We start from the raw sequence: 12,596 nt of genomic DNA on the forward strand, positions 1-12,596 counted from the left end.
CTAGATACTAAACGAACTTCTTTCCACCTAAAAATGAGTCGTTTTATTTTCTGGGGGGCTATTTGGCGACTTGAAACAGGCGAAGCTTAGCGCGCTGTCGTTCATATCAGTTGTTTCGCGACGTTTGCAGCGTGGCTGCGATGGCCGAGTGGTTAAGGCGTTGGACTTGAAATCCAATGGGATATTCCCGCGCAGGTTCGAACCCTGCTCGCAGCGTTTTTATTTTCGCGAACCTAACTTAATATTTTTCGTTTCATTTGAACTGTATGCACTGACCAGTAACCACATAAGGTAGCCAAAAACACACCAAGACATTAGCAAATTCACACAAAGGAAAAGAATACATTTGAAGTCCTTATTCGACGACAAACGACATGCATAATTTGTTTTTAGGCAACTTTTTCAACTCATGACGATTTAGATTTGAAAAGTTTAAGTTTTCAAATTACATTTGACAACCAAAAAATTCTTTGCAACTAAAAATCTTGGACACAAAGTGTCACCTATCAAATGCGAAAAGTTTCACATTTACATGTATTTTAGTTGAGTTCTGAGTAGATGTAGCAAAACATTTAACAAACTGAAATTTTCAAAATACGAAAGGTTAAAAAAATACGGATCGAAACGAAGCAAAAACGCTGCGAGCAGGATTCGAACCTGCGCGGGAATATCCCATTGGATTTCGAGTCCAACGCCTTAACCACTCGGCCATCGCAGCGCCGATCATTTCGGCCTTCTTCATCTGCTATATTCAACATGTAAAAAAATGAATGTTTCTCGTAACCAATGAAAAGAGAAAGGCCTGTGTAAAATTTTATTTTCCGTACATTATACTTCTTTAAAATTGTTGCAAAATATTTAATGTGTTTGAGTTGTTTAGGATGTAGAATAGCTGATAATTTGTAAATTATTTGGAAACTTTTCGCATATTTTTTTATTTACACTTCAGTGCGTGAGTATTCATGCATAAAAATAACAAAAGATTTGGCGCGAAATCCAGTGAAAAATGGAATAGGTTCTTAACTACTTTGCGAGTATTGCGACTTTTACCAAAACAATAATAGCTGATACTCCGAAATAGAACGAGGTTATACAGAAAAATATGAAAGTCTTAACTCCAGAAATCTCCTGGCATGCCAAGGAAGCGGTTTTTTCAATTGCTGTTCAGCCCTCTTTACCAAAACAGCCAAGAAGATTGGCAACTGCCGGTTTGGACAATAATGTTCGCGTAAGTACTTCTTAATAACCAAAATCGGCGAGAAATTTTTAATCGTAATAAACTATCGACGAATTTGTTTTTAGATTTGGCAATTCAAAGACGGAGAAGTGAAATTTTTGTCAAACCTGAGCAGACACGACAGAGCTGTTAATATTGTGCGTTTCGCAAACAGTGGTCTATTTTTAGCATCTGCCGGAGATGGTATGAATGATTTTTACAACAAAATATAAACTTTATCTTGCGACAGTATTTGTAGTATTCTGTCATCTTTAATTAAATGTTGAAGTGTTGTTGCCTGGTGGTTAGTACAACTGCAACCAGATTGTGTATTGTAATCCTATAGCAAGAAACTTAAAGTTGGGGACTTCGGTCTGTCTAACGGTCTTTGAATTACTTGAATTGTAGTAAAAAGCTAAAACTAGAACTACATTTTAACAGATGGCAACATATTTATCTGGAAACTAAGTGAAAAAGAAGAAGCTCCAAATATTTTTGACAACGAAGGACAAAATGTTGAAACCTGGTGCACTGTTAAAGTTCTTCGGTATGAAAAATACCATTACCTTGATAACATTAGAATATTTTTAAAACCAAAAAGGTTAGCTATTCCACAAATCTGGTTTCACATTATTATTGACACCACCCAAAGCTGCTGTATTTTACAAACGATGCTGTTGACAGTGTGGCAAATTCTCTAAGATATCGTTTATGTACCTGATTTGTTTTGTTTTTCCCACAGATCATTTTATAGCGTATAGGCTATTGCTGCCAGACATATTATCAACTATATAGAGCTCTTCTGGCAATTGTATTTTTGACCTGACGTTTCATTTCATCGTGTGACAATATTCTGTATGATATCATTTTCCTGCATGATTTGTTAATATTGATAGAGGGCATCTCGAAGATGTAAACGACCTTTCCTGGTCCAAAGACGACCGCTATCTGGTGTCGGGATCAGTTGATCACACAGCAATACTCTGGGATATGGAAAAAGGCCAGAAGATGTCAATATTTAATGATGCCAAACATTTTGTACATGGAGTTGCATTGGATCCACAGGGAGCTTATGTTGCTACAATGAGTTGTGACAGGTACAAAATCAACTTTTAATTCAAGTATTAAACCCATTACATGATAAGTAAGCTTCAGATAGTGCACAATGTTCCGACAGATAAGGTCTCATCAGTACAGCTGGTGACAAGAAAAAAACCTGTCAAAGTTTAGCCTTGTTATACTTGGCTGAGTTCCTCCTATCACTTTCAGTAAGCAAGTGTCATAATGTGACTTCGCTAGCCGATACGGTCATATGTCTAATCACCAGCGGCACTTGTGACCTTATAAGTCAGAACAGTGTGTTTGTTGTAAACTGTACTATACTATTATTTTATGTGTTTGTTGTAAACTGTACTATTTAGGACCATACTGTGCCTGTGCAGCGAAATTATTTATTATTTATTTGATACTAAACACTTGGATATCAATAAAAATGTTGCCAATAATGTGTTTCACACAGGGCCTTGCGAATCTACAGCATTCAAAGCAAGAAAATGGTGCACTGTGTGTCAAAAATGAATCAACCTTGTTCATCTAAGGAACAGTCCAAAGACGGACAGACACAAAAAATGCAAAGGATTTTTCATGATGAAACAGTTGTCAGAAGAAGGTGAGTCTGATCTTTATCATATTTTTTGTTGAAAGAAAAAAAATGTTTTTGGATTTTGTATTGAGTTATACCCAAGATTGATAGTTAGCTATTGGTTGAGCATTTTTTTGGTTGTGTGAATGGATTTAAGTAACATTGATACTGTGACACTGAGCTGACTTCACTTTTGTTCCCAAGCAGTTGCTTGGCCATTGTGAGCCAGTTTCATCTGTAGTGAATGCCCAGTTGTGGCATTGCACAGACTACATGAGGCATGGCTTTTATCTTGTTACTCCCAACAAACTGGAGTGTCGTTGGATGGCTGCACTAGCCAATACGGCCGATCTCTCATCACCAGCTGCACTAATGAAACCTTATAGATCAAAACAGTGCGCACTGTCTGCAGTAAATGAATTTGTTTTCAGATTAAGTTTTACTTGTGATGGAAAGTTGTTGATTACTCCAGCTGGATGTCTTCAAGTTGAAGATGAAAAAGATAAACAAAATACGCAACAGGTATAGCAGATTTCCTGAGTAACTGGTATTATAGAAAAAACAAACAAGATGGTCAATTGTAAAAATTGCTTTGCAGATCAATACTGTAATGTTATTCGGAAGAAACATGCTTTCAAAACCATGTGCTTGCCTTCCAAACCTGAAGCAACCAGCTAGTATTGTTTCATGCTGCCCAACACTTTTCACTTTGAGGCAGGGTGGTAATGGAAAGGGTAAGCAAATTACAAAACAAATTTTCAATCCTAAAACCCAGAATCAATATATTATTATGCTTTACAGCCTTGCCATTTAAACTGAACTACCGAAATGTATTTGCAATTGCCACCAACGAAGATGTGCTAGTTTATGACACACAGCATCTTTCTCCATTTGCGATGGCTTCAAACATTCACTACGCCTCAATCACCGACCTCAGCTGGTAAGTATACACACAACTTGTGCTGCCGTTTACAGTAAATTATATTTATACCTTGTGACTTGGTTCTGCTTAAACTTTTGTATTGGAAACCAAAATACCCATTTCCCTATGATTTTTTTTCATAATCTTGGAATATTTTTTTCTTTTATAAAGTAGGAATAAGTAAGTTTGCTATAAAAGAGGTTTGACATTGATTTGCTCTTGAAGATAGAAACGGACTAGCACATTTTTCCATTAAGCTTATCATTTCTTACAGCAGTGTTGCAAAAATGAATTAAGATTAGAATATATCTTTTCATACAGGAGTCCTGATGGCAAATTTCTTTGTGTTTCCTCCCGAGACGGTTTTTGTTCCATCATGCAATTTGATGACGGTGAAATCGGGGAGGTGTACAAACCTTCAAAGTCCGAGGAAGTTTTGGACGATAACAAGACAAATGACCAAGACAAAAGTATTAACAATAAGGAAAATATTGTCTGCACAAGTGAAGGGAAATCCTCTACTACCATTGAGACTGAAAAGGAAGAAGCTATGGATGTTGTAATTTCAGAAAAAGAGTCTGCCGCACAAAATAACGAGATCGATGTGAGTATGGTAATAATTTCCACTTGTATTATAATCATACAAAAGTTTTTTAACGTACACTGTTTTTGTATAAAGTGCGTTGTTTGTGTTTTTCAGACAAATACAAAAACCATATCTACAAGGTAAGTATCACTCATACTTACTGTTTATTTAAAAATGTAATTCTTTATTAAACTGTGCAATATTGGGGGCATCACTCGTCATGTGATGTTTTTTTACTAACTTTGCAACAAAAACTATTTTTTGACAGCGATGTGAAGCCAAGGCGTGTAACACTGACAAAAGTACAGGAGCCACAACAAACGACCACAGAAATTTTTGCCAAGAGTGCAGAGTCACCGAAAGCACCAATTCTCAAAGTTGCTTCTACAAACAAATCAGCACCGAGACGAATACAACTTACTCCTGTAGCCACACAAGAATAAATTACATTTTTTACAAATATTTATGTGAAAAATCATTGTTCCTTTTTTGCACTCCACGATCATAAACCACAGTTCGTCTTTTATGTGCTTTGGTTGTATTTCAACTTTTTCCAATAAAACTAAACAGAATGACAATAGGTTTCAAAAATTCGCCAGGTCTTTTCGCCAAAATGTAGATGACTGTGCAAAAATTGGTATTCTGGTTGATAGACTTTTACTCGGTTTCATTCTCCAACCAACACAACGACAGTAAAGTAAACATCTTTCAAAAAACTGCATTATTCTGTGACGCAACATACACAAGAGAAAGACAACTGTGACGATAACAAATAAATTATGATGCTGCATAGATAGCTCATCACATTTTGCAACTTAAGGTGATTCACTCTTTGAAAAGAAAACAAGAATAGTTATTTATGTCAAGCATTGAAAAAGATTTGATACATTTACTCCCTTAGCCACTTAAGTACCGCTGGTGTGTAGTATGTGATAATTATATCAGTACCAGCTCTTCTTAGGGCAGTAAAACTTTCCATAACAGCAGATCGCAAATCGAGCGCTCCTTTTTCAGCGGCATGCCACAAACATGCGTATTCCCCTGAAACATGATACGCTGCAAGAGGCAAGTTTGGATGGTTTTGCTTGATTTGGCAAATTATGTCAAGGTAAGGCATTCCAGGCTTCACCATTAGCATGTCAGCACCTAGGAAAAGAATGATGAAATTAAGACCTTTGTCCAACTTATAGCACAGTATTTACCTTCTTGCACATCTCGTGCAGCTGCCCTTAGAGCAAGACCTCTAGATCCTATTGGTAGTTGATAACATTTGCGGTCGCCAAAGGCAGGAGCAGATTTTGCAGCATCCCGAAATGGTCCATAGAAACACGAAGAAAACTTTGCACTGTAGCTCATTACACTTGCTTTTCCCGTCAAATCTTTAACATGCGACAAAAAATGTTTAAAATGCTGTAATGTTATCAATGTAAAAATCATACCAGCGTCTTCCAAAGCATCTTTGATTGCTTTTATCCTGTTGTCCATCATATCGCTTGGAGCAATGACATGCGCTCCAGCTTTGGCATACGCCACTGCTACCTCTGCCAACCTCTTAATGCTCGGTCCATTGTTAATTGTTCCATCCTTGTTCAAAATTCCGCAATGCCCATGATCTAAATTTGCAAATACAAACCAAAGGCTTTATTTAGACTTGTTAGTAAAAAAACATGATGACCCTACAATTGATTACATAAAATTTTGCAAACACTCAAACAAACAAAATTAAGATAGGAATCTAAGTACAATGGATTTGTACATCACTAATATCTATGTAAACACTAAAGTACAGTAAACTTTAATCGAGGCCCAATTGTACCAAAAACTGGTCCAGCAAAGATCTGGATTAACCGATGTCGGTTAGTCTAAGACTCTAAGTCTTACAACATTACAAATCATTTGTACCTCGAGTTTGTCCGGGTTAGGCGAAGGTCCGGATTAAACAAGGTTTACCATTTACGTATACGTTTAAGCTCCAAGGTGATTGTCAAGTTTATTTACCTGTATAAGCACACAGACAAACATCAACAGCCACCAACAAGTTAGGAAAAGCTTCTCTCAACTTTCTTATGCCTCTAATAACCGGTCCATCTGGATCGTCTGCAGCAGAACCTCGCCCATCTTTTGTGATTTTCGTTGGCACTCCAAACACCAAAACAGCTGCAACATGAATTTTATAGCAATAAATATGTAAAACATGACTCTGAAAATTGATTGATGTTGGTTGAGTTTCAATTCCCTCAGTGCAAAGCAGAACAATTGCCTTAAAAATATTATTTGCCTTAAAACGTACAGCAACAGAACAATTGCCTTAAAACATACAGCAACACTGATTTTAAAGGATGACAAAGATGAGCCAGTCTGCAGAACATGGCAGTTCCCGCAAGATCTCAGCCATGTAGGACCAACATGTCCTGCGTGCATGACCCTTTTGTCTGTATGCAAGGCCACAAATTTGATAGAGGTCAAGTCAGGACAATTTAATGCCTTTGAGGCAAAATTTCCACATGCAAACCCAAACATTGGCATGGATAAATAGTAAATGTGCTATACCATGAGAGTGTCAAAGATACCAACCTTTCAAAGGAAGACATTCACTTCCATCCACCAGTGGCTTAAGGTATTTGATCAAATGATTTACGCCGTGTCTTCCTTGCTCTGGCAAAGTTGGGATTGCTTCATATGTGTCATCACAAGCATCAGTGATAAAAACTGGATACAAAAGGTTGTCTGCAACCAAAATTAAACAGATGTGACAATTAAGCATTTGAATGATAAAAACTTCATGACCATGAAGTACCAGTACAACTTTAGTGCATCACCTTTACATGATTAATTTCTTAGTATTATGCTTAACCTAAAATTTATTGCAGTTCGAAAATCAAATATTTCTTTTTGTTATTTAGTTAAGTCAAAATTTTATTTGCATTGTCACTTCATTTTCATTGTTGAAGTGTTAAGTACATGCCCTAACTCCTTACATTAACATTAGGAAGGCACGACGATTGTAAAAAAGCTTAAATATAAGTCAGTCGCAAAAAAAAACAGCAACACGTAATTACCTGGAGTTATTTCAGTGTTGATTGAATTCCAGGATCGCAAGGTTGGGTGAAGAATAGCTGAATGCAAACGGGTTGACATTTTTCCCAAACTTTACAGACCACTGAACGAAAGCTACAGCAAAAACCGTTTAAACTTTAACTCCTACACTTATCGCAAAATGCAAACTGTCAATGCACGCGTTACTACTTCTCAATTGCCCGGAAAAAAGGCATAAATTGGTCCTGTTATACGCGTTAAAACACGTTTAACGTGCACCACAAACTGCTCTCCTTTATATACCGGTTTTACCAGCAAGAAAGTAATTTTTGAAACGTATGCAAACACGGTCCAATTTCGACGAAATTTTTATGTCAAGTCATGCTAGATTTAAATAGTAATGTGGATTCTCCGATCTGACATTTTTATTCCAGCTATCATTACTTTATCTCTCTCGCTTAGCTACAACAGGGGTTGTGACTTTTTCGTGGCCCGTCTCCAAATCGATTACAGGCAGCCTAACAAAACAAAAAATGAAATGGTGCGTTTTTAAACAAACTGTTTGTATTCCATGTTCAATGTTATGGTAATTACGCTGCAGAAATGAATTTTACAAAAACAAAAACAAGTTTTACGTTACGCGCGCTAAGAAACCCAGACTTTGTGAGAAAAAAGGCCAGGACGAAACCTTTTTCGTGTCGCACCTCACATTGCTCAAGCCGTTAAAGCTAAACATATAGCAGCATAGTTTCAATTCGCTGTCCGGCAAATTATAAACAGGATTGGATTTTGAAATTAGGAAATGTCGGTTTCTGCACACACTGTGTCCCTCCAGCAGACTTTAAAAGGTGTTGATGCAAAATTATCGTTTCTGGGCCCAGGCCCTCATGATGCACAACAAGCAGAGGAATTAAAGAAATTGACAAATTTAAAACAAAAGCTCGTTCAACAAATTCAAGGTACCTTGCATATTATTTTTTCATGTTTTAGCTTTGTGATTATAAAGTAAACTTTTTGACAAACATGTTTCGAGAAAAAACAACACTACAGACAAATTTTTAGTTGGCTATAACACAACCTTATTTGTAGGGGGTCCATAGTGTTTTGATGGAAAGTATATGAGACAAACTAATCTTTATAGGTAGCAGTAATAAGAAATAACTATTTAATTAGTTACACAATTTCACACATTTTGTTTTGTTAGCTTCCATACAGGGCGTACCACAACAACAAAGTCTTTCTACCCCAAGCCCAACTACACAACTACAACAACCAACCACTCAATTGATGACCACGACTATAACACAACCATCGCTACCACCAAAACCAGTTCAACAGATGGTGCTTACCAAGCCACGGCCAGCAGTCCCTCAGTTTTTAACCCCATCTGTTCCTGAGAATGACGGAAAGGTACAGTCTTAATTTTCAACAGGTTTTTATTAAATTGGTGCAATTTGCATTTATTTCTATCATGGTTTATATTTGAATTAATACTTCAAAAGTATTTATTTATTATTTTTTAACACTGTGTTTCATTTTTTTGTTTTAAATAGAAAGTGACATTCACTAAAAGCATTGAAAAATTACACAAGGAATAAAAAATCAAGGTCTATTTTAAATCTATATTCATCTATTGTTCATGTACAATTTAGATCCTAAACAAGCAAAGATTACACGAGCTTGTTAAAGAAGTAGATCCAACAGAACAACTTGACGAAGATGCAGAAGAGGTAATTAATCATTTATCTTAACTGCTAGTACAGATGAATCAAGGTAATCACAAAACAATTGACCAGACAGTTCACTTCCCTATGGTTTCAATTTATTATTCCTTTGCATTTAAACAAATTATGTAAATTATGGTTATGTGTTTAACCAGATTTGTATGAACAACATCAATTTATCATACTTATTGTCTTTCGATCTGTTCCCTGGTGTCTAATGTTTTTTAGTAAGTAACTCCATGACATGTTTATATCACTGTGTTGACATTTGTAACACTAAACTAAATTTTAAAAAAATCATTTTTCTTTCCCATTAACACCTTTTTATTTGTGTTGCAGATGCTTATGCAGATCACAGACGATTTTATAGAAAATGTTGTAGCAGCGTCCTGTGAACTGGCAAGACACCGGAAGTCAAACACTCTTGAGGCCAAAGATATCAAGCTGCACTTAGGTATGTCCCCTAAACCAGTTGTTTTCAACCTTATACAGATCGTGTACCACCTGACAATTTTTCTATCGCTGTGTAACACCTAAACCCTGTTTAAATTGGGCTAAGAGATAGTTCTCTCTTTCTTGACCAGGCCAGCATATTTCTGAGGGCTGATCAGTTGGGTCAAGTATGGCATAAAGCTACTCACATACCACCTGAAAAGCTGTGGTGTACCACTAATGTGTGCATAACACAGGCTTAGAACCACTGACCTAAACCAAAGAAAATCAGCTTTAGCCTATGTATTTTGGGACAGCAAAATAAGAAGCGAATTCACAAAAGAGAATAGCATTAATATAGATACAATCAAATACAGTCAGGACAGTGTGTAAAATAATATATGTGGAGTTTTATTAACAACCTTCCTATTTTGTATGTAGAAAAGCATTGGAACATTACCGTACCTGGTTACAGTTCTGATGAAATTCGAACTGTGAAAAAATCTGTGACCACTGATGCCCACAAACAAAGACTTGCACTAATTCGAAAGGCTACAAAGAAATGAAATAACAATCATGTGCAAAGTTTGTGTTGAAATATTATTCATGGTGCGTACAGATGTACTACATTCTGGGCTTCATTGAAAACCTGAAAGTTACTGCTACATCAAGTACATAGCAGCATTACATAAAAATCAAGGGCCAAATTGAGTTCAATTGTATTAGATGTGTTTTTACTGCCGAAAAAAAAATCTTTAGCAAAAATATCTGTCACATGTGTGGACAAGGATATTTTTTTCTAAAGTAGTGAATAAACGAACGTTATCTGAAGTAAGAGCCTTTCAGTGAATATTTTTTAGTAATCTTATAGACACACCAACAACAAAACAACAACATATATAGCACATATTAAATAATAAAAAGCACATCAATCCCATAACTCTTCTGTCCTTCCAAATTTAAAAGTTATTGTTGCAAAAAATATCAGCGCATTTTGTAGAAAAACTGCTACTCCAGGATATGCATCTTTATGCGTTGCTGCAAAAAATGAAATAGATAAGTTCTTGAACCACTTAAATTTATGTGCAGAAGATAAACCCTAAAGAATGTTTACAAAAATTTAACCCCATCTTAAGTCTACATCAGGAGTCAACAGCCATTGCAATGTGAGGTGTTTTTTATGGCAGGTCAAGACATTTATGAGTTCATTTTTCAATGACGGTAAATGTAAATAAAATACGTTCAATTTATTAAAATGTGACAAAAACTACAATGTGAATTAACTAGTGCAGCCCAATTTAATAGGCAAAAAATATCTTCATTTTGAAGTCCTTTACATTGCTAAGTTGTTTTATTACATAACTAGTAAGTAGTTATTTTAAAAAGATTGTCAAATACTATACTGCATAATATACATTACAACTGCATGCAGCTATTTCAATAAAAACTTTTTAAATATATAGTGGTTTTGATCAATGGCAGCATAAACTCTTGCTTACTGTTGACGACGTAAACTCCAAATAAAACCCACATAGATGCAATTAAGGACCCAAATGCAAGTAAAAATCCAATTAGCATCCAAATTCTTGCCCCTAAAAAATATACATTCGGTAAATTAAAACGAGTTTGCCTGATTTAGAACTGAACCTAACCAACCTGTTGTGCCAAGGCATCCATCTGAGTAATTTTCTCCCCTTACCTGTCCATTAGAAACTGCATTTACCCTGAAAATATAGTCTGATTACTAATTTGGTACAGATTGTGAAGTGTGGAGGCTCAATCTTGAGCTGCTGACCCCGCGACCCCCAATTAAGGTTTAAGCGGGAGAGAAAAATCATGACGATGACTAATTTGGTAAATAATAATGCACACCAGAGAACTGGACTCGGACTTGCAAACTTTACCGTTTTACCTTGGATTGAACTTGCAGTTTTGCAGAACAAGTTCAAATTCAAGTTTCAATTGGTCCAGTTTTTATTTTGTTCAATACCCAGGGCCAACCTAAAACTTTAATGCAAAACAGTGGTTCTCAAGCTTAACGCCATTAGAAATTTATATTTTGTAATTCTCAGATTTCATGATTAGGTGTATTCCTAATTATGTCAATGGTGGACCTTGAAGTTTTAGTAAACTCCTAGGTTCACACGGGGTGAAACATTTGAGATACATGGATGTTAACAATGGAATAGTTAACAACAAAAAAATATATACAACTGTGTTGTAGAAGCAAAAAAAGTTCTATTATTTTTGTCTTACATAAAAAACGCAAACGCTGCGACTGCTCCACAGGCATGGACAGCATTTGGCATTTGAACTGGATCGTACATCATAGCCGCATCGATTACGATCCACCAACCAGTGAAGAACTGAAAAACATAATACATATTTAAACATATGTACTTTAATGAAATTACTATTGCTTACGAAACACTACACATGGACTTATTTAATCAAAAACACTGCCAGAGTACTTAGTATATAAAATACATCATGCACATGTTTTAACAGTCACTGTTGTCATCGTTAGTGTAGGTTGTCAACTGTGTTTAAACAGGGATTGTTTAACTTTAAATGTTTGCTAGATGTATTCCATATACACAAGTTCTAGCAGGCAGTTATGTTTTTGAATAAACTACTGTCATATCGTTAAAAGTTTTTCCACATTTGAACGCTTTTGATTTATCATGCCCAAAATCACCACTTTAAGTATTTTTTTTTATTTATGTTCAAGATTTTGGTTCAACACCAAATGGACTGATTTACTATTATCGTTGCCATAAACACGCAACAACACACTTACCATTGCTCCGGATGCAATAGATGCCACAACATTTCGTTTGTCACCAAGTTCAATACATTCGCAAGTTGGACATCTGAAGTTATCCAATATTCCGGCCATTTTTAACTTTGCTCCAATAAGTTGAAAGCAATAAAACTCCTACAACTAAAATATACAACAACAAAAACGACAGGACGTTATGCATTAAAACAGTTACAAGACTAAATATTAACACCTATAGCTAAGTATTTCGTACCTT

The 12,596-nt window shown here is 35.8% G+C and overlaps 4 protein-coding genes and 2 non-coding genes across 6 annotated transcripts; 3 read left to right on the forward strand and 3 right to left on the reverse strand.

Annotated features, from left to right (window-relative positions):
• Positions 1-134: 134 nt before the first annotated feature.
• Trnas-uga (transfer RNA serine (anticodon UGA)) lies at positions 135-216 on the forward strand. The gene has a single exon. It is a non-coding gene; the product is annotated as a tRNA-Ser (tRNA).
• Positions 217-636: 420 nt separating this feature from the next.
• Positions 637-718, reverse strand: Trnas-cga (transfer RNA serine (anticodon CGA)). The gene has a single exon. It is a non-coding gene; the product is annotated as a tRNA-Ser (tRNA).
• Positions 719-980: 262 nt separating this feature from the next.
• LOC145231920 (chromatin assembly factor 1 subunit B-like) lies at positions 981-4,944 on the forward strand. Its single transcript, XM_080096384.1, has 11 exons — positions 981-1,228; positions 1,303-1,420; positions 1,658-1,763; positions 2,113-2,313; positions 2,736-2,885; positions 3,290-3,380; positions 3,457-3,592; positions 3,660-3,798; positions 4,102-4,384; positions 4,481-4,506; positions 4,635-4,944. The coding sequence occupies exons 1-11, from the start codon at positions 1,103-1,105 to the stop codon at positions 4,807-4,809; spliced, it is 1,551 nt and encodes a 516-aa protein (XP_079952510.1). The 5' UTR covers positions 981-1,102; the 3' UTR covers positions 4,810-4,944.
• LOC145231921 (delta-aminolevulinic acid dehydratase-like) lies at positions 4,888-7,857 on the reverse strand. The gene is made up of 6 exons (XM_080096385.1): positions 7,426-7,857; positions 6,941-7,093; positions 6,365-6,523; positions 5,806-5,979; positions 5,569-5,745; positions 4,888-5,512 (listed from the first exon to the last, which is right to left on the reverse strand). Exons 1-6 carry the CDS (start codon positions 7,502-7,504, stop codon positions 5,256-5,258), a joined length of 999 nt encoding a protein of 332 aa, XP_079952511.1. The 5' UTR covers positions 7,505-7,857; the 3' UTR covers positions 4,888-5,255.
• A 216-nt stretch (positions 7,858-8,073) lies between these two features.
• On the forward strand, positions 8,074-10,389 carry LOC145231922 (transcription initiation factor TFIID subunit 12-like). The gene is made up of 5 exons (XM_080096386.1): positions 8,074-8,361; positions 8,607-8,812; positions 9,055-9,132; positions 9,466-9,580; positions 10,000-10,389. Exons 1-5 carry the CDS (start codon positions 8,205-8,207, stop codon positions 10,122-10,124), a joined length of 681 nt encoding a protein of 226 aa, XP_079952512.1. The 5' UTR covers positions 8,074-8,204; the 3' UTR covers positions 10,125-10,389.
• Positions 9,847-12,530, reverse strand: LOC145231923 (transmembrane protein 50B-like). Its single transcript, XM_080096387.1, has 5 exons — positions 12,359-12,530; positions 11,815-11,924; positions 11,215-11,282; positions 11,058-11,150; positions 9,847-10,596 (listed from the first exon to the last, which is right to left on the reverse strand). Exons 1-5 carry the CDS (start codon positions 12,455-12,457, stop codon positions 10,487-10,489), a joined length of 480 nt encoding a protein of 159 aa, XP_079952513.1. The 5' UTR covers positions 12,458-12,530; the 3' UTR covers positions 9,847-10,486.
• Between the last annotated feature and the right edge of the window lie 66 nt (positions 12,531-12,596).

This window comes from Phallusia mammillata, chromosome 6 (assembly GCF_965637545.1).
Source record: "Phallusia mammillata chromosome 6, kaPhaMamm4.hap1.1, whole genome shotgun sequence".
NCBI lineage: Eukaryota > Metazoa > Chordata > Ascidiacea > Phlebobranchia > Ascidiidae > Phallusia > Phallusia mammillata.

What these genes read in the sequence shown, in the direction of transcription:
- LOC145231920 (XM_080096384.1), top strand. Translation starts at nt 1,103, where the DNA reads ATGAAAGTCTTAACTCCAGAAATCTCCTGGCATGCCAAGGAAGCGGTT. An exon ending in GAAACAGTTGTCAGAAGAAG is followed by an intron (nt 2,886 to 3,289) that starts GTGAGTCTGATC and finishes ATTTGTTTTCAG; the next exon opens with ATTAAGTTTTACTTGTGATG. An exon ending in GCAGGGTGGTAATGGAAAGG is followed by an intron (nt 3,593 to 3,659) that starts GTAAGCAAATTA and finishes TATGCTTTACAG; the next exon opens with CCTTGCCATTTAAACTGAAC.
- LOC145231921 (XM_080096385.1), bottom strand. Translation starts at nt 7,504, where the DNA reads ATGTCAACCCGTTTGCATTCAGCTATTCTTCACCCAACCTTGCGATCC. An exon ending in CAACACTGAAATAACTCCAG is followed by an intron (nt 7,094 to 7,425) that starts GTAATTACGTGT and finishes TTTTGGTTGCAG; the next exon opens with ACAACCTTTTGTATCCAGTT. An exon ending in TTGTCTGTGTGCTTATACAG is followed by an intron (nt 5,980 to 6,364) that starts GTAAATAAACTT and finishes TTGCAAATTTAG; the next exon opens with ATCATGGGCATTGCGGAATT.
- LOC145231922 (XM_080096386.1), top strand. Translation starts at nt 8,205, where the DNA reads ATGTCGGTTTCTGCACACACTGTGTCCCTCCAGCAGACTTTAAAAGGT. An exon ending in TTCCTGAGAATGACGGAAAG is followed by an intron (nt 8,813 to 9,054) that starts GTACAGTCTTAA and finishes TGTACAATTTAG; the next exon opens with ATCCTAAACAAGCAAAGATT. An exon ending in TTGACGAAGATGCAGAAGAG is followed by an intron (nt 9,133 to 9,465) that starts GTAATTAATCAT and finishes TTTGTGTTGCAG; the next exon opens with ATGCTTATGCAGATCACAGA.
- LOC145231923 (XM_080096387.1), bottom strand. Translation starts at nt 12,457, where the DNA reads ATGGCCGGAATATTGGATAACTTCAGATGTCCAACTTGCGAATGTATT. An exon ending in GCAGCGTTTGCGTTTTTTAT is followed by an intron (nt 11,283 to 11,814) that starts GTAAGACAAAAA and finishes CTATATTTTCAG; the next exon opens with GGTAAATGCAGTTTCTAATG. An exon ending in TGGAGTTTACGTCGTCAACA is followed by an intron (nt 10,597 to 11,057) that starts GTAAGCAAGAGT and finishes CATTTTTTGCAG; the next exon opens with CAACGCATAAAGATGCATAT.